Source organism: Hypanus sabinus, chromosome 29 (genome assembly GCF_030144855.1).
Source record: "Hypanus sabinus isolate sHypSab1 chromosome 29, sHypSab1.hap1, whole genome shotgun sequence".
Lineage (NCBI taxonomy): Eukaryota > Metazoa > Chordata > Chondrichthyes > Myliobatiformes > Dasyatidae > Hypanus > Hypanus sabinus.
The window spans coordinates 34,808,436-34,835,572 of record NC_082734.1 but is presented as its reverse complement, the minus strand read 5'-3'; the positions used below and the strand labels follow the sequence as shown (position 1 = coordinate 34,835,572).

Sequence of the window (27,137 nt, the reverse complement as noted above, 5' to 3'; positions counted from 1 at the left end):
ATGACTTCCCAAAGAGTTTGGCTTCTCTGCCTGCTGCTAACTTTTGTGTGTTCCTTGCACGTCAACGTCATCACTGGCTTCACTGGAGCTGCTGCAGTAGATGATGATGACAGCAATGAGGAAGGTCCCAAAGATTCGAAAGATGTAGGAGCAGGGAAAGATGATGACGATGACGACGATGATGATCAAGACAACAATGATGATGATAAGGACGATGATGATGATGAGGATAAAGACGATGATGAGGATGATGATGATGATGAGGATGATGATAAGGATGATAATGATGATGAGGATGACGATGATAAGGACGACGATGATGATGATGATAAGGATGATGACGACGACGATGATGATGATGACGACGACGATGATGATGATGACAATGATGATGATGATGACAAGGACAAGGATGATGATGATGATGATGATGGTGATGATGACGACGACAAGGACAAGGATGACGATGACGATGATGATGATGATGACAAGGACAAAGATGATGATGACGACAATGATGATGACGACGATGATGATGATGACGATGACGACAACGATGATGATCAAATAGTTAGAAAGGATGATGATGACGAAGATGACAATGATGATGACAATGACAAGGATGATGATGATGATGATGATGATGATGATGATGATGATGATGACGACGATGACCATCATAAGGAGCATAAACATGATGATGACAACGGTAACGATGATGACGATGATGATGATGATGATGATGATGATGATGATGATGATGACGACAAGAAGGAAGATGAGGAAGGTAACAATAAGTAAATAAGAAAGCAAAGCACATGTGTACTGAACTAGCGATCATTACTAAGTTACTTCCTTAAAGGCCATCATTCAGCTGGCAGACATTCTATTAACCCTCTCCCATAAGGAATAGAAGCATTACTCTAGCAACACCAATGGAAAATAACGGAGTGACTTTAACATCTATTGCATGGAGCCTTGTGGAACTGTATGACATTGTACCACCTTCTGAATTGGATGAAATCTGGGGTAGCAAGTCTGTTTTTTTAAAGTCAGCTCAATTAATTGGGCTTTCGAACACTGAAATATTGAAATCAACTAAAATTGGTCTGTCTGCTCCTTGATCATTGCAAAATCATTGAAACCTTTTTTTTTAATCAAACATCTTGCAATAAAACCAAATTATAATTTATTCAAGTGGTCACTCCAATTTATTTCCTTGCATGTTATTAGGGTGTACTGCAAGCTGGATTGTGTTAGGGATGTTGAAAGTGCTGGTGTGATTCACTTTATACACATGTGAAAGAAGCAAAAATAGTTCAAAATGAAAAGTGTGGTGATGAATTGGAAGGAGAGTAATATTTTTAATGTGCTGGGAATGGAATAGAGGATAGAAAATCTCTGTTTTATATCAAAATTATTATCAATATTCTTAACTGATGTCAGAAGAAAATCTTGCAGCAGATTTGCTTTGGACTTAAATCAATAGAAGCAGTTTGAAAAGGGAAGGAGGGAGGGGTGCTATACCCAGCTGGTCTTCCCCTTTAAGAAAGACAACATAGGTTTGCCATACTCTATGTCTCTCCCAATGTAATGCCCTGTGCTGGCTTGAGGGTGGCCTCTGACACATAGTGCTTGCTGAGTGTGCTGGGGAAGGGTTTCAATATATTAACTCTCAAATCCAACCATCCACCTCCCTTGGCAGTCCTGGAGTTTGGAAACTTTACCTGTAGTGATTGTGGCTGGATACTGGGAGGTAGTCAGCGATGGGGTGAGACATTGGAATGTACACACTGCTAAATCTTCCCAGTTTGGCACCACCTTTACTATATTTAATTCCTCCCTGTGCTTCGTTCTTTCGTTCCTCATCCTTCCTTCAGCCCGTTGAATCTGACAGCCTTCAGGGCAAACACAACAGCCTCGTCCCCCCATTTATGGGCACAGAACATTAAACAGTACAGAACCTTCAGCCCATGATGTTGTTCCAAACTTTTAACCTACTCTAAGGTCAATCTAACCTTCCAAATTGCCTTCCATTTTTATTTCATCCAGGAGCCTCAAAATGTCCCTAATGTATCGGCCTCTACCACGAACCCTCCACATACCCGCCACACTCTGTGTAGAAAACTCACCTCTGACGTCGCCTCTATGCTTTCAAAATGTATCTCCCTATAATTATTCTATCTCATAATCCCATTATCTTGTCCCTGATTCTTCCACCACACACCTGCAATAAGGATAAAATAGAGTAGCCATTTAATCACTGTGTTTGAGATGTGGGAGCACCCAGGGAACCCTAGGAAGAGTGCAAACTCCACAGAGACATTACCCAAGGTCAGAATCGAACCCGGTCCCAGGGGCTGTGAGACAGCAGCATTACATGCTGTGCCCCTCCGATGCCCGACCTTGAACTGAAGTTGGCAATCACCAGCAGCTAAACTTTTTCAGTTTGTTTGTTCAATCAGAAAACTGGCAGTGGATTCCAGTCCTGCTGGGATTGAACTGGGGAAACACTGCCTAGTTCCTACACCAGGCCTGATCTGGAACAGGATTTCTGATTCCTTTAGTATCCGTGGGGATTCTGGGCTTGAGGATTAATAGGTGTATAAGAAGGTGAGTAACACTTATCAATCAGTTCACTTTTACTTCAGAAGTGCAAGAGGTCTTGGGATTCTTTGTGCAGGATTCCCCAAAGGTTAACCTGCAGGGAGAGTCAGTAGTGAGGAAGGTAAATGCAGTATTAACATTCATTTCAAGAGGACGAGAATATAAAAGCCAGGTGTAATGCTGAAGCTTGATAAGGTATTGGAGCAATAACGAGGCTCATATCTAAAAAAGGACTGATGGCATAGGAGGGGTCCAGAGGAGGATTATGAAAATGATTCTGGAAATGAAAGGGTTAACTGATAAGGAACGTTTGACAATTCTAGGCCTGTACTCACTGGAATTTAGAAAAATGAGGGGGATCTCATTGAAAATAATTGAATATTGAGAGGCTTAGATAGAATGGACATGGAGAGGATGTTTCCTATAGTGGGAGTTTGGGATCAGAGGACACAGCCTCAGAACAGAAGGACCTCCCTTTAGAACAGAGAAGAGGAGGAATTTCATTAGCCAGAGTATGGCAAATCTGTGGAATTCATTTCACAGATGGCTGTGAAAGCCAAGACATTGGGCAGATTTAAAGTGGAGGTCGATAGGTTCTTGATCAGTGAGGGTTACAGACCCTCGTACAAACGTTACAGACAAAAGGCAAAGTAGTGTTGAGAGGGAGAAATCAGATATGATCGAATAGTGGAGAACACGTGGTGGGACAGGAGGCTTAATTCTACTCCTATTCTTATGGTCTTACGGTTGTAATTATTTGCGCATTTAGCGCATAATGTTGGTGAGAAAGCTGGGAGAATAAAATGGGTCGAGGTAGCACTGGTGTAAATGGTGGTACAGAACTTGTTTCTGTGAGGTATCACTCTCTGAATCAATAACTCCACTCATTTACTTCAGTTTATGGAGGTGAGAGTGGGTAGGGTCAGAGAAACGTGCAGGGCACGTATGTTACACAGAGAGGGGCGGGTGCCTGGAGTGGTGCCAGAGGAAAGCGTGACGGGGGGCATTCAGGGGTCCTGAAAACGAGTGGAAGGAAGTGGACGGAAGCGATCAGAATGGAGTGACACAGCACTTAGTGCAATCGCTTTACGGCATCAGCCATCACTGATCGGGGTTCGATCCTTGCCCCTGTCTGTAAGGAATTTCTGTGACCATGTGAGCTTCGCCCAGGTTTGCTCCCACATCTCAGGGACATATGTTAGGGTTAGTGAGTTGTTGGCTACGGAAACATGGCAACATTTGTACAAACCTTGCTGATTTGATTTGATGCAAGACTTTGAATTTCACTGCACGTTTTGATACACACGTGACAAATAAAACTAATCTTTATCGTTATTTCTAGGTGGTGGTTCACAACCTGGCCCAGTGGCTCAGTGGATGTACTTTAGTCTCTGAAGTAGCAGATCATAGGTTTGAAACCACTGAAAGGGTTCAGTTGTCTTGGCGTTGAATGAATGGGATGAGAGTTTGTACTGAGGTGCGGAGGAAATCTTCCAGGGAGTCTGGCTTTCTCCAGTGGTTACTAGTCTGAGTCAGATGGTTATGGGTTCAAGACACACTCCAGTGACTAGAACAAATGCCCAGAGAATCATACTGAGCTTCTCTACAACATGATCGGTTCAAGTAATTGAATTGAAATTTTAAGCCATCACATAGACTAATAACTTATTTTACGGTGGCATAGCGGTCAGCCAAGCACTTTACGGTACCAGCGACCTGCATTCAATTCCCATCTGTAAGGAGTCTGTATGTTCTCCCCACGACCTCTGACAGTCCAAAGGCATACGGGTTAATTGGTCATTGTAAATTGTCCCTTGATTAGGCTAGGGTTAAATTGATGATTTGCTGTGCCTCAAATGGCTGGAAGGGCCTACTGGGGGCCATATCTCAATAAATCAATGGGTAGGTGGATAATAAATTACAGAATTCATTGCCCAGAAACAAAATTATATTTCATAGTAAACCACGATGATTCATTCTCACAGTGGTTGTCAGCAGATATTGGAATAAAAGCCTTCAATATCTCCAGGGACGTTCTATAACTTCTTGAATTAGTTGGCATGAACACAACGGGTGGAGTAGCCTCCTGGGAGGCCAGACCAGAACTCATGCAGTCCTGAGGGAGACCTACACTGCTCAGATGAGTTAATCCCAGGACCTCGCAGGCAGATCCACACGAGAACAAAAATAGAATTCCCAATGACTTTCCATCAACACTGCCTACTTAATTATTTCATTGTGAGACCTTCCTGATTAACAGCCATTATTTCTTATAAAGAGCAGACAAGACAGACATTGCAAAAGTACACATTCTCAGTTATTGGGAAGGTTTCATACTTTGACACATTTGTCTAAAATAGCAGACGCACAAACAGTAGCCCATATTTAAAAAAGAGTGCTCAAGGTATTCAGCTGGTCAGGTAGCACCTACTGGGCTGGAACTGGAGCTACTCTTTCAGATTGATGGATTTTCTGATATATATCTCCATTATTGTGTTCAGTTCTGGCCTCCTGTGGAAGTTTTAGAGAGGGTGCAGAGGAGTTTCACTAGGATGCTTCCTGGATCAGAGAGCATGCCTTATGAGGACAGGTTGAGCAGGCAAGGGCTTTTCTCTTTGGAGCAAAGGAGGATGAGAGAAGACTTGTTAGAGGTGTACAAGATGATAAGAGGCACAGATCCAATGGACAGCTGAGACCTTTTCCCAGGGTATAAATGGTTATACCAGCGGGTCATAAATTTCAGGTGGATTTCATAAATGTTGGGAGGAAAGTATGGGGGGGATGTCAGAGGTGGTTCTCTCACACAGGGAGTAGTGGTGTGTGGAACACACTGCCGGGGTGGTGGTAGACACAGATACCTTAGGGACATTTAAGAAACTCTAGAGCAGTGGAAGTTGAGGGGGGGATCTGATAGAGGTGTATGAGATTATGAGAGGTATAGAGAATGTAGACAGACATTATATTTTCCCCAGGGCTAGTATGAGAGGGCATGCATTTAAGGTGAGGATGGGTAAATTCAGGGGAGATGTGCAGGGCAAGCTCTTTACACACAGAGTGGTGGGTGCCTGGAATGGACAGCCTGTGGTGATGGTGGAGAGACTCGTACAGGCGCATAAAAGTGCAGGAAATGAAAAGTTATGGACATTATCTGGCACGATGGATTGGAAGAGGGTAACACAGTAGTGTAACGATCACTGATCAGGGTTCGATTCCCACCACTATCTGTAAGGAGTTGGTACGTTCTCTGTAAAACTGCGTGGGTTTCCTCTGAATACTCTGGTTTCCTCCTATATCCCAAAGACGTACAGTTAGGGGTAGAGTGATGATTAATAAGTTCTGGGCAAGCCAGGTTGGTGACGGAAACATAATGACATTTGCAGGATCCTCCAGCATAATCTTTGCCGATTTAATCTGATGCAAACGACTCATTTCAAGGTACATGTGAAAGTAAAGCTAATCTTTAGATCTTTAAATCTTTACTTCAGTTGAACACTTGGTTACTAAGTTAAGTAGGTTGACACAATGCATGGCATGTTCCTATGTTGTAAGTTGTGTGATACCCAGCTTGCCAAGACCTGACTACTAAAGTTCAATAAAATCATTCACCCAGAATGAAAAGAGTGAACTTGGAATGAAGTTCACAAATCCCTGGAGGCAGCAAGGCAGGCAGATGAGTTGACTTAGGGACCACCAAGGCATGGAAAGTTAGAGCCGGGAGGTTATTCTAGAATGCAGCGGAATGCCACACCTGATGTAGTGAGTGCAGTTCTGCTCATTTCAGGAGCGACGCACTGGAGAAGATGGCAGGGGTGTTTGTGTGAACACTGCCAGGAATGGGGACCCATTATGAACAGCGGCTGTCTTTGCAACAAAGGAGGCAGAAGGGAGATTTAACTGAGGTGTAAAAAAGCTGAGAATAAAAAAAATTAGGCAGGCTTTAATACTTCACATATTTGAGGCTAAAGCCTACATACCCGATAGGCTTTAAAGTTTCCTATATTTCTGCAACTGCTTGCTGTATTATAATGGTGCCAGTAACATCATACTGTCTTACAGATGTCAATCTTCAGGCCGTGCCACTCAGGGACTTGTACTAATACAGTTGTGCTGGATTATATGTGCCGTGAAAAAGGACTTAGTGCTTTCCCAGTGTATATAACAAATCAACTCTTCTTGGGCTTCCAGCTGGGTACGGGTATCGGTTTTTACCGATGTTTCAGTGACAAACTCTGCCATCATCCCTGAAGAAAGTGGCAGAGTTTGACATTGAAATGTTGGGTAAAATCCAGTTGGAAGCCGGAGGAAAGTTTACTTGTGTTTGACTAGATGTCCTGTGATTTGCACCTTGGCATCAGAAGAGCTATGTTTGATTTAGCTGTACACACGTGCGTGGTTGATGCAGTTGGGAGGGGGTGTCAGTGAGGCCTCATCTGGAATACAGAGAACAGTAAAAACATGACAGAGTAATACTGGAGACAGAACAAAGGCCATTCACTAAGATGACAAAGTTGTCCTACCACATCATTTGGGCTTTGAATTGCTTGGAGTTCAGAAGAAAGTAGGGGAGGGGATGCTCAACAGGGAAGAGGTTGGGACAACAGATGAGGTTCATTTCCCTTGGCAGAGCTGTTTAGTAAATAGTAACCCTAATCTGAAAGATTCTCCCCATAATCTTTGACATCCTCCACTTTAAGTATACCTCGTGACTTGGCCTCCATAGCCATCTGTGGCAGTGAACTCCACCAATTCATCACCCACTAGCTAAAGAAATTCCTCCTCATGGACGTCCCTCAATTCTGAGGCTGTGCTCTCGGGTTCTAGACTCCCTCACTACAGAAAACATCCATTCCAGACCCATTCACTCTAGGCCTTTCAATAGTTTTGAATGAGATTCCCCTGACCCCATTCTTCTAAATCCCAGTGAGTACAGGCCCAGAGCCATCAAACACTCCTCCTACATTAACCTTTAATTCCGGAAATCATTCTTGTGAAATCCTCTGGACCTCCTCGAGTGCCAGCACATCCTGAGGCCCAAAACTGCTCACAATATTCCAAGTGTGGTCAGACCAGTGCATTATAAAACCTCGGCATTACATCCTCACTTATGTATTCTAGTCCGCTGGAAATGATTGCTAACATTGCATTGGCCCTGTGGTTCCTCGCCGAGGTAACGCTGACAACTCCTCAAACCCTTGACGTCTATCGCCAGGGCTGGGATATTATTTCATTCAGTGACACAGTGCGGTGTTGGCCCTCCTGGTCCTCTGAGACAGACCACCCAGCAACCCCACAACCCCGATTTACTCGAACCTAATCACAGGACAATTTACAATGACTAGTTAACCTTTGGACTGTGGGAGGAAACCCACGCATTCGGGAAAACCCACGCATTGCGGACAGAGCCGGAATTGAACTCTGGACGCACTGGGCTGTAAAAGGGTTATGCTAACAGCTACATTAACATGACACCCACTATCGTCACTGCCTGCATGTTCCCTCCAAATCACACATTGGCCCAGAGTGGAGGGTGAAAAAAGGAATGCGATGACAGGTGTGGAGATGAGAAACAGAGAGAAGGAATGAATACTGGGATTGTTCAGATGGGATGTGTGGCCTCCACTTGTGTCATAACTCACAAATTCTGGCTGTGGATGCAGAGAAAAGCAATTCTCATACAAACTACTGGAGGACCCGCAGATCAGACAGCATCGATCGAGGGGAATGAACAGTGGATGTTTCCGGCTACGACCGTTCATCAGGACTGGAAAGGAAGTGGGGAGAAGCCAGAATAAGGGGGTGAGAGGAGGGAAAAGAGTGCAAGTTGGCAGGAGGTAGGTGAAGCCAGGTGAGGGGGAACAGGTGGTTGGGTGGGGAGGGGGGGAATGAAGTGAGAAGCTGGGAGGAGATAGGTAGAAAAGGTAAAGGGCTGAAGCAGACGGAATGTGATAGGAGAGGAGAGAGGATCATGGGAAGGAGGAGGATTGCCAAGGGCATGTGATAGGCAGGTGAGGAGATGAGAGGTGGTGAGAGGAGAGCCAAAATTTGGATAAGGGGGTAATCTACTGTCCAGTAAAATCTGTATATATTTTTGCAGGTGGATGTAATGGTGTGTATTTTGGCAGGACTGTAGGACCTGTGTGTCTGTGTATGAGACATACTGTATTAAAATTTCTGTATATTATCGTAAAAATAGAATTTGTGTAGTGTAGAGTATAATCTGTATCTATTATAACAATCTGCTTATATTATAGCAATTTTGGAGTGTGATGTATAGAATTGTGGTAGGATTGTGTATGCTGGAACAGTACGTTATAGTGTTCTGTTGCTTACCATCTTATCTCCCCCTGACTTTCCCCTCAGCCTCTCTCTTCTCTCTTCTCCTTCTTCTCTTCTCTCTTCCCTTTCTCCCATGACCCCTCTCCTCTCCTATTAGATTCCTTCTTCTTCAACCCTTTATCTTTTCCACATAACCCCTCCCATTTTCTCACACCACCTCCCTCATCCACCCACCTTCCGCCCTCACCTCACTTGGCTTCACTTATCACCTGCTAGCTCATACTCCCTCTCCTCCCGCTGCTTTCTTATTCTTGCACCTGTCCCCTTTCTTTCCAGTCCTGATGAAGGGTCTCAGCCCGAAATGTCGACCGTTTATTCCCCTCCATAAACGCCACCTGACCTGCTGAGTTCCTCCATCACTTTGTGTGTGCTGCTTTGGATTTCCAGCACCAAGATTTTCCTGTGTTCATGATTGCCGAGAAAATCCCGGCCAGGAATTTGGGACCAAGGGGCTTAACATCCCCCTGACTTTCCTTTCGGATCTGGGAGCTTTGGTCTACAATACTGAGGAGCAGTCTGCAGGATTGTCAGTAAGAAACTGATAAGCTGGGATAGGTCACTGCTCTCCTCAGTCAAGATAATGGAACAAATGGGAAATAATATACCTTACTTTTTTGCACATCAGTGCATATTGCAGATTGTTTTAGGATATTTCTGGAACTGTCAGCTTTGTTGAGCTGTTTTAAAAATTCCTTTGTGCCAAGTTAAGAGTGACCAGCCAGGATGTTTGATGTGAGAGTGACTCCATCAGCACTGTAATATTGGGGGGCTTGAATAATCGGTTCATATATTGTGTGGCAGATCCTTGATACACTCAGTGACCACTTTTATTAAGCATGTCCTGTACCTAATAAAGTGGCCACAGAGTGTGTACTGTTGCACATGTCAAAACTGTTTAGCTGTAATATACTGGGTTTATTTACCAGATGATTGAGGAAGATCTAAGAACTGTGTATAGCAACAAGATATACTTCATTAGAATTTGTATATACGAAGGGTGATTGATAAGTTTGTGGCCTAAGGCAGAAGGGAGCAATTTTAGAAAACCTAGCACATTTATTTTTCAACACAGTCCCCTCCTACATTCACACACTTGGTCCAGCGGTCGTGGAACGTACAGATCTTGGTCCTCCAGAAAGTGTCCACAGATAGGTGATTGATAAGTTTGTGGCCTAAGGTAGAAGGAGATGAGTTATACAGCTCTCGTCACATGCACATGCAGGTCAACTCTTTGAGTGATTACGCAGAAAGTTTGAAGTTAAAAACTCTTCAGTTAATAACGCATTGGGATGATTGATAAGTTTACGGCCTAAGGAGATGTTATTAACTATAAACTTTCTGCATAATCACTCAAAGAATCACTCAAAGAATCCATACGCTCCACGACCGCTGGACCAAGTGGGTAAATGTTGGAGGGGACTATGTTGAAAAATAAATGTGCTAGGTTTTTAAAAATTGATTCCTTTTACCTTAGGCCACAAACTTATCAATCACCCCTCTTATGTATTTCAAAGGTTCAAAGATTCATTTGATTGTCAATGTATGCATACACAATATAACTCTGGTATTCGTCTTCTCCAGATAGTCATTAAATACAGAAAAACCATGGGAGGTGTTGAAAGAAACCCCACCCCTGCACAAAAAAGAAAAAGGAAAACATAAAGAAACAAAACTCGTAATCCCCAAACCCCCCCCACCCCTTCCTTCACTCAAAAAACTAACAGATCGTCCACCCGGAAAACAGTCGCTAGAACACCCAGCCCCCTCCTTTGCATAAAAACTAACAGACATTGGCAGCTAGAATATCAAAAACCATAAATCCCTCCTGTTCAAGAAATAGCAACAATAATATCAAACCGCCAACCCTTTCCTCACAAAGAAGAACAAAGATAATAGCGTAAAGCCCCCAACCCCTCTCACACATAAAAAACTAGCAGATCACCCACACAGATAGACGTCACACAATATGGAAATGATGGTGATGATGTACACGTATTGCGGCTGCCAGTCACCTGTGTATATTATAGCAAAGGCAGAGCCTATGAACATGACAGCAAACTATCCAACCAGTTATAGATTACAGTAAAATCTGTCTCTCTAAAGTGCAAGTGCAATCTGTACATATTCTAGTGAATGGCAGAATTCATGTCTATTACAGCAGGTACTAAAACTAGTATTTATTATTACAGACAGTACGTCTTTGCATATTACGGCAGAGTCGAAGTTAATTTCACACAGTGGTCAGTGGCAGCTGTTGATATTATAACAAGCAGAAAAACGTGTCTATTACGGCAAGTTGAAGAATCCATAGATAGTACATTGGGCAATAAGATCACTGTATACAGTAATATCTGTGCATTTAAAGAAAACCATGGAATCGTTGTAGATTTTTGGAAGCGTGTATTATAGCAGACTACAGGACCTGTATGTGTGTGTGTATGTATATTTATAGTGTGTGTGTAGAGTGCAAGAAAGAGAGACAGTGGACACTAAATTTTGTGAAAATAAAGTCTGTGTAGGGTATAGTGTACAGTAGGACCTATTTCTATTAGAATAAGTAGTATAATTTGCTTATATTATAGCAGATAAGGTGTAATATTAATTTTAGATTATTATTATATATTGTTAATATTCATGCTATTACATATTACAGCAGATTATGTGGTATATCATAATGAATAGAGTAAACATTTGTATTATAGCAGACAGTGGTAGAATTTGTGTGCTCTGGGGCAACACAATGTATGTGACAATATTCAGTGGAGTCTGTATATTTAAAGTGAACTCTGGGATTGGTAACACACAAGAATCTCTTTCCCAGTTCTCCAGTTTTAGAATATACTAGACAACCAGGTGAGCCATTGAGGTACCCTTTGAGAGAAAGGTAGTGCAGTCCAATGTGCTTTGGAAATTAAAGAAGAAAAACTCAGTTTATTAAAGAAGTAAAGACAGACAGTACGTCTTTGCATATTACGGCAGAGTCGAAGTTAATTTCACACAGTGGTAGCAATGCACGTAGCAAAGCAAATATAGTTCCTCTTCGTTTAACGAAGGACACTTTTGATGGCAACATTTCTGGTTGATTTGCCACCCTTGTGCCTTTCGTTGTCATTCTGGAGACGTGCAGCCCTCTCATGCACCGTCTCTTCATCTCTTCTGCTGTTTGTTCTTTGTCTCTGATCCTGGAGACGTGCATTTCTCAGCTCCTTTGTCTCTTCCTCTTTCCTCCTTCTGTGCCTGTTTTTATCATTCTGGAGATGTGCGGTCCTTTCATCTGCCATCTTTTCATCTCTTCAGCTGTTTGTTCTTTGTCTCTGATCCTGGCCTCATCCCATTCTTATTCTCTCCCTCTCCTTGCCGCTTCCCGACAACGTTTGGCGTCATCTCTTGACCCCTTCTCTTTCCATGCGGCATAATTAGGCTGATCATTTTTTTTACCTTAATGCTGGTTAGAAGATATGAAGCAGTAACACCAAAGCCTCCAGGATGCTGATTACTCTTGATGATGTGGTTGGCACTCTCTTAAATGGACCTGATGTAGTCACTGACTGCAGCAAAGGGTTTGATGGGTGTTTCGAAGTACGTCATTACAATTAGATTTAATTATCTCTTATTGATGGGTGGCAGTTTGATCTGTCCCAATCCTGCAAATGCTGGTGATTAGCAGAAGGTGACCGCTTGAAATAGAGCTACCTTGCCCTTTTGCTCCGGTTGGTGTCGCTGCTGAGGCTGGCAGTGCGCATGTCGTGGTATCTCATCGCGGTTTCCGTGAAAGGTGAAATTGCTCTGTGAGCATCGTGAGGTGCTGCTGACGCTGGCCGTGCACGTGTGTCATGGTGTGGCATCGCGGTTTCCGTGAAAGCTGGAATCGCTCTGTGAGCATCGTGAGGCATTGCTGACGCTGGCCGTGCACGTGTGTCATGGTGTGGCATCGCGGTTTCCATGAAAGGTGGAATAGGCTCTGTGAGCATCGTGAGGCATTGCTGACGCTGGCCGTGTACGTGTGTCATGGTGTGGCATCGCGGTTTCCATGAAAGGTGGAATAGGCTCTGTGAGCATCGTGAGGCATTGCTGACGCTGGCCGTGTACGTGTGTCGTGGTGTGGCATCGTGGTTTCCATGAAAGCTGGAATAGGCTCTGTGAGCATTGTGAGGCGCTGCTGAGGCTGGCCGTGCACGTGTGTCGTGGTATCACTTTGCAGTTTCCATGAAAGCTGGAATGGGCTGGGGTTGTGGAAGGTGGGGCCTGTTGATTGACGAGTGAACATTACACGAACAGATAACCCTGAACTTTGCGTGCATTCTGTAAGTTAGCGCATTTTAAGTCGATTTAGTTTAAAAAAGTGCTGCTGTAATGCACAGCTCGGACAAATTGGAGGTCACAAACAAACAGAGCGTGAGAGTTTTAGTAGTATATAGATTTTATTGGGAGGAGGAAATGGGTACATTTTAATTTAGGCTGTTAGTTTGAATATATTCAGATTCACATTTATTAATCACATGTACATTGAAACTTACAGTGAAATGTGTTGCTTGCATTAATAATCCGCACACCCAAGGAAGTGCTGAGGGCAGCTTGCAAGTGTCACCATACACTTTGGCACCAACATAGCAATGTCCAGTAAACAACATAAGCAGAAACAACAGCAACAAAACAAAACAAGACAAAAACAAAAAAAAAACAAGCCCCTTTCCCATCTCTCTACCCAGTCCCACACTCGGACCAGTCAGGACTGGCTGTATCCGGGACTCCTGTCCCTGTCCTCAGATTCCCAGACTCAGGTGTATAACAATGCAACTCTGCTGGAAACTGTGAGACTATTCTGTAACAGACAATTACGCAGTTATTGCTCATTTGATGACCAATATTTTCTCTATCGGTATTGATGAGGGCTGTAGCATTGGAGCTTTAGGCATTTGTGAAAAGATTACTAATGTTTGAAGCTGCTATTAACACACTGTTTCTGTTCGATATCGCTTATTCAGTGGTTGAATGTGCTGTGAGCCAGTTTACAGAGGACATACTGTCTCACCAGGAGAAGGCATGATGATACCTGCGCTCAGTGGGTTCATTGGCATCGGCCTGCCTCGAAGGACAATCATCACAAGCCTGGGTGGAAGATATGGAGATCCTGATCCTAGTCATTAAGATCCGCCTCTCGGCCCCACCAGTGTATTCCGAAGGAAAGCTTATGATGCAATACATTTGGCTCAAGCTTGACTGCAGTTGCTGATGTTCAATGATGTCCAGTCGCCTTAGGGGCTTCACTCTGGACTTTCTATCTCCATTTACTCCCGTAGTCTTTATCTTTCCCGAGGCTGCCCACGAGGCAGTGGGGCAATTTACCCAAAGCTGGGGATCTGGTTCATAAGCACCAGGGCATGTCCACACACCGGTGGGCCTGCACGCTGCGTTCAGGGGCCAGACCTCCTCCCCATCCTCGGTAGTACAGCCTGAGTGTGAAAGGAGTTCAGTTTCCGTGTGTGACCAGTGAGGAGGTGCTGCATGAAGCTTGCTGTTGGAGAGGCTGTGTACTGGCAAGGGGAGACTTACACGTTCAGCTCTCCTTTTCACAAGACTGCTAGCCAGTGGTGGAAGCTGAAAGTGAGATCGACAAGCACTACCCACTACACTATCACACTAGATGCATCACAACCACCATTTTGACACAGGGCACTCCTGTACTCCTACTCATTAATGCAAATATCTAATCAGCCAATCATGTAACAGCAGCTCAGTGCATAAAAGCACGCAGGCATGGTCAAGAGGTTCAGTGTTGTTCAGGCCAAACATCAGAATGGGAAGAAATGTGATCTAAGTGACTTTGACCATGGAATGATTGTTGGTGCCAGACAGGGTGGCTTGAGTATCTGAAGCTCGCACGCAACAGTCTCTAGAATTTACAGAGAATGATGTGGAAAACAAAAAAAGAATTCCAGTGAGCGGCAGTTTTAAGGGTGAAAACTTCTGGTTAATGAGAGAGGTCGGAGGAGAATGGCCAGACTGGTTCGAGCTGACAGGAAGGTGACAGAAACTCAAATCACCACATGTTACAACAGCGGGGTGCAAAAGTGGTGTGCTGAATGTGTAACACGTCGAACCTCGAAGTGGATGGGCTACAGCAGCAGAAGACCACGAACATAATTCAGATTCAGTTTATTGTCATTTATAAACCACAAATACAATACAGTTAAAAATGAGACAACGTTCTCCGGAATGATATCACAAAAAAGCACAAAACAGACCACACAAGAAAAACCACATAACGTTTGGTAATCCCCAATCCAGAGTCCGGAGAGGCTGCTGCATATCGATATCGCGCTACCGTCTTAGCACGCTCCCCAGAAAGGAACTACAAACCCATCAGACAAACCTAAAGCTACAAGACCTACACAAAACCACACAGTTACATATAGTTATAGTTAACATATAGTTTCAACAGTGCAGACAATACCATAATTGATAAAAGACTAACTGACAAAGACCACAGATTATAACACATAGTTTCAACAGTGCAAAGCAATACCGTAATCTGATAACGAGCAGTCCATGCATGGTTTGAAAGAAAGTCTCAAAGTCCTGACAGCCCATCGGCTCACGCAGACGGTAGAAGGAAGAAAAACTCTTCCTGTCATGAACCTCCAGCGCTGCAGCTTGCCAATACAGCACTTTGGGAGCCCTGATCACAGCCAACTCCGAGTCCGTCCGAAAACTTCGCGCCTCCGACCAGCCCTCCGACACCGAGCACCATCTCTGCCGAGCGCTTCGACCCCGGCCCCGGCTGCCAAGCAACAGGCAAAGCCATGGATTTGGGGCCTTCCCCCCGGAGATTTCTCCAATTGTACATTAGCAGAGGCAGCGAAACAGGCATTTCAAAAGTTTCACCAGATGTTCCTCCGTGCTTCACACATCCGTCTCCATCAAACCAGGATTGTACACGGCCCCTACTTACAGACAACAGATTCCTGGAGTGGCCGCTGTGCGCTGCGTCACACCGCCATCTTGGAAACCCCCATAAAATGGCCAGTGAGTGTACAACACTTCAACAATCCTGAAGGCAATGGCAGAAATTACTTTTTGACCCCACACACAATACTGAGTTTGGAAAATTAGTCCTAATGAGGGGTCACAGCCTGAAATGTTGACTCTTCATTCCTCTCCATAGCTGCTGTCTGGCCTGCTGAGTTCCTCCAGTGCTTCGGATTTCTACCATCTGCAAATACCTTGTTCTTGTCAAATGAACCCTGGTTCATAAGAGTTAAAAATCCTTGACACTGAACTCAGCTGGGAATCAGGTTTATTATCACCGGCATGTGTCGTGAAATTTGTTAACTTAGCAGCAGCAGTTCAATGCAATACGTAATATAGAAGAAAAAAAACAAAATAAAATAATAATAATAAATAAACAAATAATTCATTTACAGTATATGTATATTGAATAGATTAAAAATCATGCAAAAACAGAAATAATATATATTTAAAAAGTGAGAGAGTGTCCAAGGGTTCATTGTCCATTTAGTAATAAACACTGCCAACAATCCACTGATAAGAACTAGGTAAGATAATTCATGTCTTGGATCTTCGCGAATTGAGTTTTTGGGTTTGCATGTGGCTACTTGTTAGTCCTAGTTCCTTTTATTCACTTTAATCAGAGCCTGCTTGACTGGTCCAGCATTTATTGCCCGTGAGGAAACGGTGGAGAGCTGCCTTTCTAAGCCACTGCAGTCCGTCTGCTGTCGGAAGTTCAGCAGTGCAGGGAAAGGAGTTCCGGAATTCAGTCCCAATTAAGTTGGTGAATTCCTTTACTCTCAGTGTTTGTACTAAGTTACAATGAAAAACTTTGTTTAAGAACCCTTCCATACAGATCGGTTCAGGACACTGATGCATTGAGGTGGCACAAGGGAAAAGCAGTAACACATGCAGAATATATAAAGTGGCCACTGAGTGTAAGATCATGGTCTTCTACTGCTGTAGCCCATATTTCATTAACAAGGTGTTTTAGTTCACAGAACTGCTGCTCGCTGTATTGTTTTCCCTGCACCATTACCTATAAACTCCGGAGCTGGAGTTCCCCACCTTTATTACACCATAAACCCCCACTTTAGAGACTGTTGTGCAATAAAAAATCCCAGGAGATCAGCAGTTTCTGAGATACTCAAGCCACCCCATCTGGCACCAACAATCTTTCCACACTCAAAGTCACTTAGATCACACTTCTGCCCCATTCTGATGTTTGGCCTGAACAACAACTGAACCTCTTGACCATCCTTTTATGCCTTGAGTTGCTGCCACATGATTGGCTGATTAGATATTTGCATTAACGAGCAGGTGTACCTAATAAAGTGTTCGCTAAGTGTAGAGTTCCATTTCGAGAGATGGTGCAAGCTAGACAATAAGGTGTAAGGCCATGATGAAGTAGATTGGGAGGACTATACTGTTCTGGGGCTACTCAGTTATTACATAGAATCTATCCTCCTTGAGCCCGGTGGGATGTGATTTCAGGCTTTTCTATCTCTTTTCCAGTGGGAGAGAGGAGAAGAGAGAACATCAGGGGTGGGCTGCTTTACCGAGGCAATGAGAAGTGTAGACGGAATCCATGGAGGGGTTGATGGTTTCTGTGGTAAGCTGAGCTGTGTCCACGACTCTACAGATTCTAGAGACCTTGGGCAAAGCAGCTGCCATACCAGGACATGAAAACCTTTACGTTTTATGCATTGCTCCAATCCTTTTCCCTCTGTTCCTTGGCAGGCGAGGAAGGTGAAGAAGATGAAGAGGAATACAAGGATGGCAGTATCTGCAGTTACTGCGCTTTCTGTGAGGTGAGGGACTTCTGCCAACTCACTGCCATGGCACTTCTGATGCACAGATAAGAGGCCGTCCTCAGCCTGGAAGGATTGTGATTCAGACATTATAGGAACTGCCTCATTCTCATTTACATTGAGCTCTGCTATCGGTGGTAACCCCCGCCTCAGTGCAGAAACTTAAACACATAACCTCAAGACTGAATTGTGGACATTATACTTTCTCATTCTGACATTGGAGAGGGTTCAAAGGACGTTCATGAAAATGATTTTGGGATTGAAAAGCTTAACATATGTGGATCATTGCTGGCTCTGGGCCTATACTTGCTGGAATTTAGAAGCATAAGTGGGGCAGCTCATTGAAACCTATCAAATGTTGAAAGGCCTAGATAGAGTGGATGTGGAGAGAATGTTCCCTATAGTGGGGAGTTTAAGACCAGAGGACACAACCTCAGAATAGAGGGACATCTACTTAGAATGGAGATGAGGAAGAATTTCTTTAACCAGAGCTTGGTCAATCTATGGAATTCGTTGCTGTGGACACCAGGTCACTGGGTGTATTTAAAGCTGAGATTGATAGATTCTTGGTAGGTCAGGGTGTGAAAGGTTCCGGGGAGAGGCAGAGAATGGGGATGAGAGACAAATGGATCAGCTATGACCAAATTGCAGATGGACTGAATGGCCTAATTCTGCTCCAATGTCTTATGGGCCTTTGGTCTTAACTGTCTATAGAAATTTCAGATCACATTCTTCAGCTCACTTTTTTTTTTATCCCTATCCAGATTCCTGGAGGTTCCCTCTCCTGTTGAAAAGAGTTTTTCAGCACTGAAACTTCAGCTCACCTGCTGAACTATTAATCTGCTGTCTCATCGGCCATGGCCTTCCATACCCACCTGTCCTTAAACCTATCCAAACTTCTCCTCAATATTGAAATTGAACCTGCATCCACCACTTCCACTGGCAGCTTGTTCCATACTCTCACCCCCCTCTGAGTGAAGAAATTCCCCCTCATGTTCCCCTCAAACATTTCACCTTTCACCTTAACCCATGATCTCCAGTTGTAGTCTCACCCAACCTCAGTGATAAAAACCTGCTTTCATTTACCTTCTCTATTTGGTTTTGTATTCCTCGATGAATTATCCCCTCATTCTCCTACCATCCCTAAAAAAAGTAGAGAAATGGCCCTGATCACTCAACCGCTAATAAAGCCCACAGCCTCTCCTCTGTATAGCCAGTGAGCTCATACGCACATCTGTCATCTGTTCACAGTGACCTTGCCTTTGTCACTATGTAGTTAAAAACAATGAGTCACCACACCATTACTAAGAACAAGGAACTCGCACACCCAGAGTCTCAGACACACATCAATAGTATTCATGATGAAATCAGGTTACACATTAATTGGCCACATTTTAACTACAGTTCCATTGTACTGCAGCACTGTGCGTTGTGAATCCCCCATCCTCGTGTGGTTTTCTGGGCTCAGGGAGACTCCTTCATTTCTGACGCTTACATCACTAAGGGTAACTGTCGTCTCCTCTTCCCGCAGCATTGTGGAGAATGTGATAAGTGCCCCTGTGAAGAAGGAGACAAGAGTGAGCACTGTGAAGACTGCAAGGTAAGAAGCATGACCTGCCCCCTGCCACTACAGGGGTGGACTCTCTGAGAACCATGTCTGTGCTGTCCAGGATTCCCGTCAGTGTGGAAAAATCAGGAACATGTTTTGGCCACAATCACACCAGGAAGAGACTGATCGGACCAGTGCCAAGGTTTAGAGTGTCCCACCCTCCATTTATTCCAGCATTACCTGCGGACCTACCACCCCTTCATGTGTACCTGTTCCATTTTCCCAATCCTTTACACACCCTCCCTAATCTACCACTCAAATCTTATGTGAAGGAGCAAGCCATTGTACCTATTGTGCTCATGATAGCTTCTTAACATAGCTCCTCCTTCCCTTTCTCCTATGGTTACTCTCCTCTCCTGTCGGATTCCTTCTTCTATGCCCTTTATCTTTTCCACTTATCATCTCTCAGCTTCTTACTTCAGCCACCAACCCCACCCACTAGGCATCACCTATCAGCTTGTCATTCCTCCCTCCCTCCATTCCCTTCACCTTTTCCTCCCTCCACCTACTTATTCTGACATCTACCTATCCAGTCCTGATGAAGGGTCTCAGCCTGAAGCATTGACTATTTATTCCCCTCCTGTTCCTCCAGCATTTTGTGTGGTAGCATAGTGATTAGCACAATGCTTTACAGCACCAGCGAACTGGGTTCAATTCCTGCTGCTGCCTGTAAGAAGTTTGTATGTTTTCCAATTTCTGCTCACAGTTCAATGACGTACCTGTTGGTACATTAATTAGTCATTGTAAATTGTCCTGTGATTAGGTCAAGATAAATCCAGGGATTGGTGGGAGGCATGACTCGAAGTTCGAAAGGGCCTATTCTGTGCTGTATCTGAATAAATAAATAAAAAATCGATGTTCCTACTTCTGCGCTTCACTGCACCACTCCTTCCCCAATAACGACCTTTCCCCCCTCATACTCTTCCCAATATCAGTCTCCACCTTCACCATTCCCCTCCACATGCCCATCATCCTTCTACCTTCCTCGATCCACCAATCTCAATAAATAAGTAAAATAAAACCACCTACCGGCCCCTGCCTCACCACTCCCCCTCTTGTCTCTATACTGGTTACTCTCCACTCTCAGCCCTAAACCAGGGTTTAAACTCAAAACGTTGGCTCTTCCTTCCCCACCGCAGATGTTGCTCGAGGCACTGAGATCCTCCAGCTGATTGTTTAATGCTCCACATTCCAGCACAGCACTACCGAGTCTCCAAAGCTCAAACTGATTTCATTATCCAGGTACATATATATCTTGTGGGGATACAGAGTAAACCTGTGAAAGACCTCGCCAAGCTGGGCAATCAACCGGTGTGTAAAAGACAACAAACTATGCAAACACAAAACAGAAAGAAATAATAAATGCATAAATAAATAAATAGATAGATAGATAGATAGATAGATAAATAAATAAGCAACAAATGTTGAGAACAGGAGATAAAGAATCCTTGAAAGTGAGTCCGTAAGTTGAAGGAACATTTCAACAATGGGGCAAGTGAAGTTGAGTGAAGTTATCCCCCTTGGTTCAGGAGTCTGATGGTTGAGGTGTAATAACTGTCCCTGAACCTGGTGCTGTCCAAAGAGAATACAAGTATCTGATAATATTTTGGCAGACATTAACTCCAGAAGTAGGCTTCAATCTATCCCTATAACTTAAGCTCAAGCTGTTATCCCTAAAGCAACATACACGTAACACTGGAGGAACTCAGCAGGTCTATGGACATGAATAAAGAGTCGATGTTTTGGGCCAAGACCCTTCATCAGGACTGGAAAGGAAGGGGCAGAAGGTAGAATAAGAAGGTGGGGGACAGGGAAGCATACAAGCTGGCAGGTGACAGATGAGAGGGAAGGCGGGTAGTTGGGAGAGGGGAAGATGAAATAAGAAGGCTGAAGAAAAATGAATCTGATAGGAATGGACCATGGGAGAAAGGCAAGGAGGAGGGGCACCAGGTGGGCAGGTGAAGAGAAGGGGGAATGTAGAGAGAGAAGAGAGGGGTAGACTTTACAGTACATTTGAGAGATGCCATCAGGTTAGAGGCTACCCAGAAGGAATATGAGGGTTTGCTTCTCCACCCTGAATGTAACCTCATCGTGACAGTGGAGGAACGGGAAGTTGAATCGCAATGGGTGGCCGTGGTGAAGTTTCTCCTTTTGTGATGGACAAAGCGAAAGTGCTCCATGAAATGGTCCTCCAGTTTATGTCGGGTCTTATCTTACAAATTACCCTCAACGTACATCTTAAACCATCATGGGAAGGGATTCACAGAGCGAACTTTCAGTTAATCTGTGATAAAGCTTCAGCTCATTAACAGGCAACAGACTGAATTATCTTCCTGAACACTGATCCCACAATCCATCCATTTTCCTCCACCTGTCCCCAGTGTCATTCGTTCCTTCAGCCTAAACACTACTTGCTCAGAAACTCTTGCCCCCTCCTCTCATGCCAGGATTTTCTTCGCTTAGCATGGTCAAATGTTGTTCCACGGCTCTCGCGGCCCATTGACAGCAGACGATATGTTTGTGTGCCTGGGATGCTGTGACTGTGGTCTCCATCAATGCTTGTGTTCACCCTCACCTCAGTCAGCACAGTCAAGCTTGCTGGCTCCCCGAGGCATGTTGGTCAATCCCTAAGGCTGGCGGAATTACAGCCAGCCAGCTAACTTGTGGGTCTTTCATCAGGTGCCACACCAGGAAACACAATTCTCCTTTCCCCACCGTGTTAACATTGATTGTCACCAATATTAAAAGTCAACACTTTGAGTCTGTTTCTCAAACAATCATCCTTTCCTTTTTCTTCCCCACAGTACTGTCAGTTCTGCTACGTCTGCCCTGTAATATGTGAAACTGTTTGCAAACCAGGTAAGGGGGAACGACGTGTAGTCCCGCACAAGAGCTGTTTAATTTATCAGCTTGGCATTTCATCAGATTGCCATTTCAACAACTAAATCTCACTCTTTCTCTTGCACTCAGGGAGCTACCTAGATGAATTCTCATCAACAATATATCAGTGAGTAAAACTTCCTTATTAAAAGGTGACAATGATGAGGAAAATGCTTCAATTGCTTTACTCAATGTCCCCTATTCATCTCCTCTTGGCTTAAATGCAAGCCCAGTGCTTAATTCTGCTGCCTGCTTCAAAGCTTTGCTATCGTTTTCCTAAACTTCCCCAGTGCTCTAACTTTGGGCCACAACATTACGACTGTAATGTGAAGCTGAGGCCAAAATCAGATCTGTAGTGATCCTCCTCAGCCAGGAGTGGGGAAGGGTCCTGTGACTGATACCGGCTGTAAATGCTCAACACATTTAATAAATTAACAGAAAGCCCCCCCCCCCTTGTTGACTAATCATTGGTTGCCACTGACTACAGTTCAATTCACAAAAGTGAATAGAATATAGAACAGTACAGCACCAGAACATGACCTTTGACCCATGATGTCTGTGCTGAACATGATGCCAAATTAAACTAAAACCTCTTCTGTCTGTACATGAACTATATCACTCCATTTCCTTCAAATTCATGCCCTTTAAAGGGGCTGCGGTGAGTGCTACAATTTACAGTCCCAGTGACCTGTCTGAAAGGAGGTCGTACATTCTCCCTGTGACCCCGTGGGTTTCCTCCCACAGTCTAAAGACGTACCTGTAGTTAGGTTAATTGGTCCTGTCATTAGGCTTGGGTTAAATTTGCGGACTGCTGGGTAGCCTGGTTCGAAAGGCCGGGGGGATTTTTTCCATGTTGTACCTCAATAATTTTTTTTTTAAAAAGCTATTATCTTATCTGCTTGCACCACTAACCCTGGCACTCACTGCGCTCAGTGTAAAAATCATGCCCCACTATATCTGGTTAGTCAGGGTGTCAAAGGTTACAGAGAGATGGTAGGAGAATAGAATTGAGAGGAATAACAAATCAGCCTTGATTGAATGGCAGGGCAGACTTGATAGGTCAAAGGGCCTAATCTGCTCCTATGTGGTTTGGTTTTAAAGTCTGATTTTCTTCCCCTCGACTTAAATGCATGTTGTCTAGTATTTGGTAGTTCTACATTTGGACAAAGATTCTGACTCCCTGCCCTATCAATGCCCTCATAGAACATAGAATAGTACAGAACATTACAGGCCCTCAGGCCCTTTGGCCCACAATGTTGTGCCAGTCCTCAAACCCTGCCTCCCATATAACCCCCCACCTTCAATTCCTCCATATACCTGTCTAGTAGTCTCTTAAACTTCACTAGAGTATCTGCCTCCACCACTGACTCAGACAGTGCATTCCACGCACCAACCACTCTGAGTGAAAAACCTTCCTCTAATATCCCCCTTGAACTTCCCTCCCCTTACCTTAAAGCAATGTCCTCTTGTATTGAGCAGTGGTGCCCTGGGGAAGAGGCACTGGCTGTCCACTCTGTCTATTCCTCTTAATATCTTGTACACCTCTATCATGTCTCCTCTCATCCTCCTTCTCTCCAAAGAGTAAAACCCTAGCTCCGTTAATCTCTGATCATAATTCATACTCTCCAAACCAGATAGCATCCTGGTAAATCTCCTCTGTACCCTTTCCAATGCTTCCACATCCTTCCTATAGTGAGGTGACCAGAACTGGACACAGTACTCCAAGTGTGGCCTAACTAGAGTTTTATAGAGCTGCATCATTACATTGTGTCTCTTAAACTCTATCCCTTGACTTATGAAAGCTAACACCCCATAAGCTTTCTTAACTACCCTATCTACCTACCTGTGAGGCAACTTTCAGGGATCTGTGGACATGTACCCCCAGATCCCTCTGCTCCTCTACACTAACAAGTATCCTGCCATTTACTTTGTATTCTACCTTGGAGTTTGTCCTTCCAAAGTGTACCACCTCACACTTCTCCGGGTTGAACCCCATCTGCCACTTCTCAGCCCACTTCTGCATCCTATCAATGTCTCATAGTTTTATAATCTTTAATCAGGTCTCCCTTCAGCCTCCGATGCTGCAGGGAAAACAGCTCATTTATCCAGCCTCTCCTTACAGTTCATGCTCTCTAATCCAGGCAGCATCCTACTAGTCCTCTTCAGCAGCCCCTCCAAAGCCTCCATATCCTTCCCTTCGAGGGGTGACCAGAAATGCACAGAGGTGAGTGGGGGAGGAGTAATGTGTGAGGAGAGGTTATGACGAAGTAGTAGAAACTCCAACCTGGAATCTCTCTGAGTTAGACTCACTGGTCCCTGGGTCTCCTTTGCTTGCGAATCCTTGTGTCGTTTTGTGAGCTCCGTTTCTCGTTTCTCTCTTTCAGATCCATCGCAAACGTCTTCGATCAACCGGAGCATTAGATGTGATGACGTGTGGTCGGGGTGTCGGAGAGCTGGTCCCCAACACCCGGAGACGGAAGGCACCTCACTAACAACCGCGTGTTTGAAGCTTTGTATCTGTTGTTCCTATTTTATAAACTCCTGTGTCCTCTGCCCTTAGGAATTGATGCAATTCAGCCTCACTGCTTCCCAGGATTCTTTGTGAGGTCAAGGCTTGGTTCCCTGAACACCTCTTTGTCTCTGGCCTTCTCTGCCCTCTTCACTGACTGCTCTCCCTTCCTACCTTCTCCCTCCTACTTCTCTCTGATTGGTTGGATTGAGAGGCCCAAGGTGTAGCACATTGGTTGGCTCCCCTCTGCAGGTCCAGGGCACGACCCTGCAACCAATTGCTGTTTATCAGGCCCTTCCTCCAGACCCCGTCTGTCCTGTCAAGGCCTTGGGGAGGGCAAGCTGGTGTGTGACTCACTGTAGAATGTGATCCTGGGCAAGGCCTGGCTGACCCATCTCCGTTCTCCCTCACCACTGGATCTGTAGCCCTTCCTGGGATGTGAATCCAGGTCGGTTTGAATTATTGATGACTTGTCTTGGAATGTACAGGAATGGTGAAGTGAGAACCATTCCGAGAGCCAGACTCTCTTTCATCTCCACCTGTTCCACAGCTAGCTGGGCCTCTTGTGAGGCAACCTTACCTCACAAGAGGTCAATAATCTCCTTGCAAACCAAACCTCCTGTCAGTATGCACCTTTTGCCTCAAATTAATTAATAATCTGTTAAAAAAGAGGATGAAAGGTCAATGCTGAGGAATGGCCTGGCCTTTAGGAATTTGCCTCCCCGCCCCACCTGGCATTCTCCACAACAATCCTATCTTCCCCTCCTAACCCTTACCTTTATCCTCTTTTTGGTTCTCCTGCTTTACAGGGAATGGGCCCCTAAAGATGAAGCTATCTGGCCAAGTGCACCCTCCCTTGCCCCACAGTGCTGATTGCTTGTTCCTGTCCTCACTCTGGTATTTATTTAAAAGATGCTCTTGCCCCCGTTCTGTGAGGGTGCACGTCCTGTGTCTGTGGGGTGTGTGGGGGAGGGAGTTCTGTTCCCCTCCTGATTAAAGTGGGGTCTTGCTCCCTTCTCGTCATCCTCTCGTCTTTAGTGATTTCTTTCACCACTTCTGGAAAAAAAAGGCTTGGAACCTTTCATAATTTCCAGTCAACCATGCTTTCCAACATGGAGAAAATATAGGGGTGGTCATAGCATGAAACAGGCCATTTGGCCCAACTGGTTCATGCTGGTCAATACCTCAGATACCCATCTCAGCCTGTGAACAAGGCTACATTGGATTCACAGTACTATTTAGAATCTAAATCTTTCCTATCCATCTACCTGTCCAAATGACCTTTAAATGTGATTATTGAAGCTGCCTCAACCACTTCCTCTGGCAGCTTGTTGGTATATGTACGACTCTGTGAAGAAGTTTCTCCTCAGATCCTTTTAATCTTTCTCCTATACCAGTACAGACAGACAGACAGGCAGACATACTTTATTGATCCCGAGGGAAACTGGGTTTCGTTACAGCCACACCAACCAAGAATAGTGAAGAAATATAGCAATATAAAAGCATAAGTAATTAAATAATAATAAGTTAATCATGCCAAGTGGAAATAAGTCCAGGACCAGCCTATTGGCTCAGGGTGTCTGACACTCCGAGGGAGGAGTTATAAAATTTGATGGCCACAGGCAGGAATGACTTCCTATGACGCTCAGTGTTGCATCTCGGTGGAATGAGTCTCTGGCTGAATGTACTCCTGTGCCTAACCAGTACATTATGGAGTGGATGGGAGTCATTGTCCAAGATGGCTTGCAACTTGGACAGCATCCTCTTTTCAGACACCACTGTCAGAGAGTCCAGTTCCACCCCCACAACATCACTTGCCTTACGAATGAGTTTGTTGATTCTGTTGGTGTCTGCTACCCTCAGCCTGCTGCCCCAGCACACAACAGCAAACATGATAGCACTGGCCACCACAGCCTCGTAGAACAGCCTTGTAGGAAAGAGGTAAGCCATTCTACACAGAAAGATCCCACTAGGCACGATTAAGCGAACTTGTATTTTGTTGTGTTCTCTCAGGAATAAATACTGCCTTATATGAAGTTTGAAATACAGGGAGAACTCTTCAATCCTTTCTCAAAACAATGCCATTTTCATTTGTCTTGGAGGCCACTTAGCCCATTGATTCCATGTCAACTCTTAGAGCAATGGCATCAAACTTCAATGGCTTTGTCAAGGGCAGGTCGTGCCTTATGAGCCTGATTGAATTTTTTGAGGATGTGACTAAACACATTGATGAAGGTAGAGCAGTAGATGTAGTGTATATGGTAGTGTATACCCCATGCACGACTTATTGAGAAAGTACAGAGGCATGGGATCCAAGGGGACATTGCTTTGTGGATCCAGAACTGGCTTGCCCACAGAAGGCAAAGAGTGGTTGTAG

At 44.5% G+C, this 27,137-nt stretch overlaps 1 protein-coding gene across 1 annotated transcript; it reads left to right on the top strand.

Annotated features, from left to right (window-relative positions):
- Nucleotides 1–26,743, top strand: LOC132382830 (sarcoplasmic reticulum histidine-rich calcium-binding protein). The gene is made up of 6 exons (XM_059953279.1): nt 1–787; nt 17,692–17,762; nt 19,294–19,362; nt 22,176–22,230; nt 22,342–22,378; nt 24,636–26,743. The coding sequence occupies exons 1-6, from the start codon at nt 1–3 to the stop codon at nt 24,670–24,672; spliced, it is 1,056 nt and encodes a 351-aa protein (XP_059809262.1). The 3' UTR covers nt 24,673–26,743.
- The last annotated feature ends 394 nt before the right edge of the window (nt 26,744–27,137 follow it).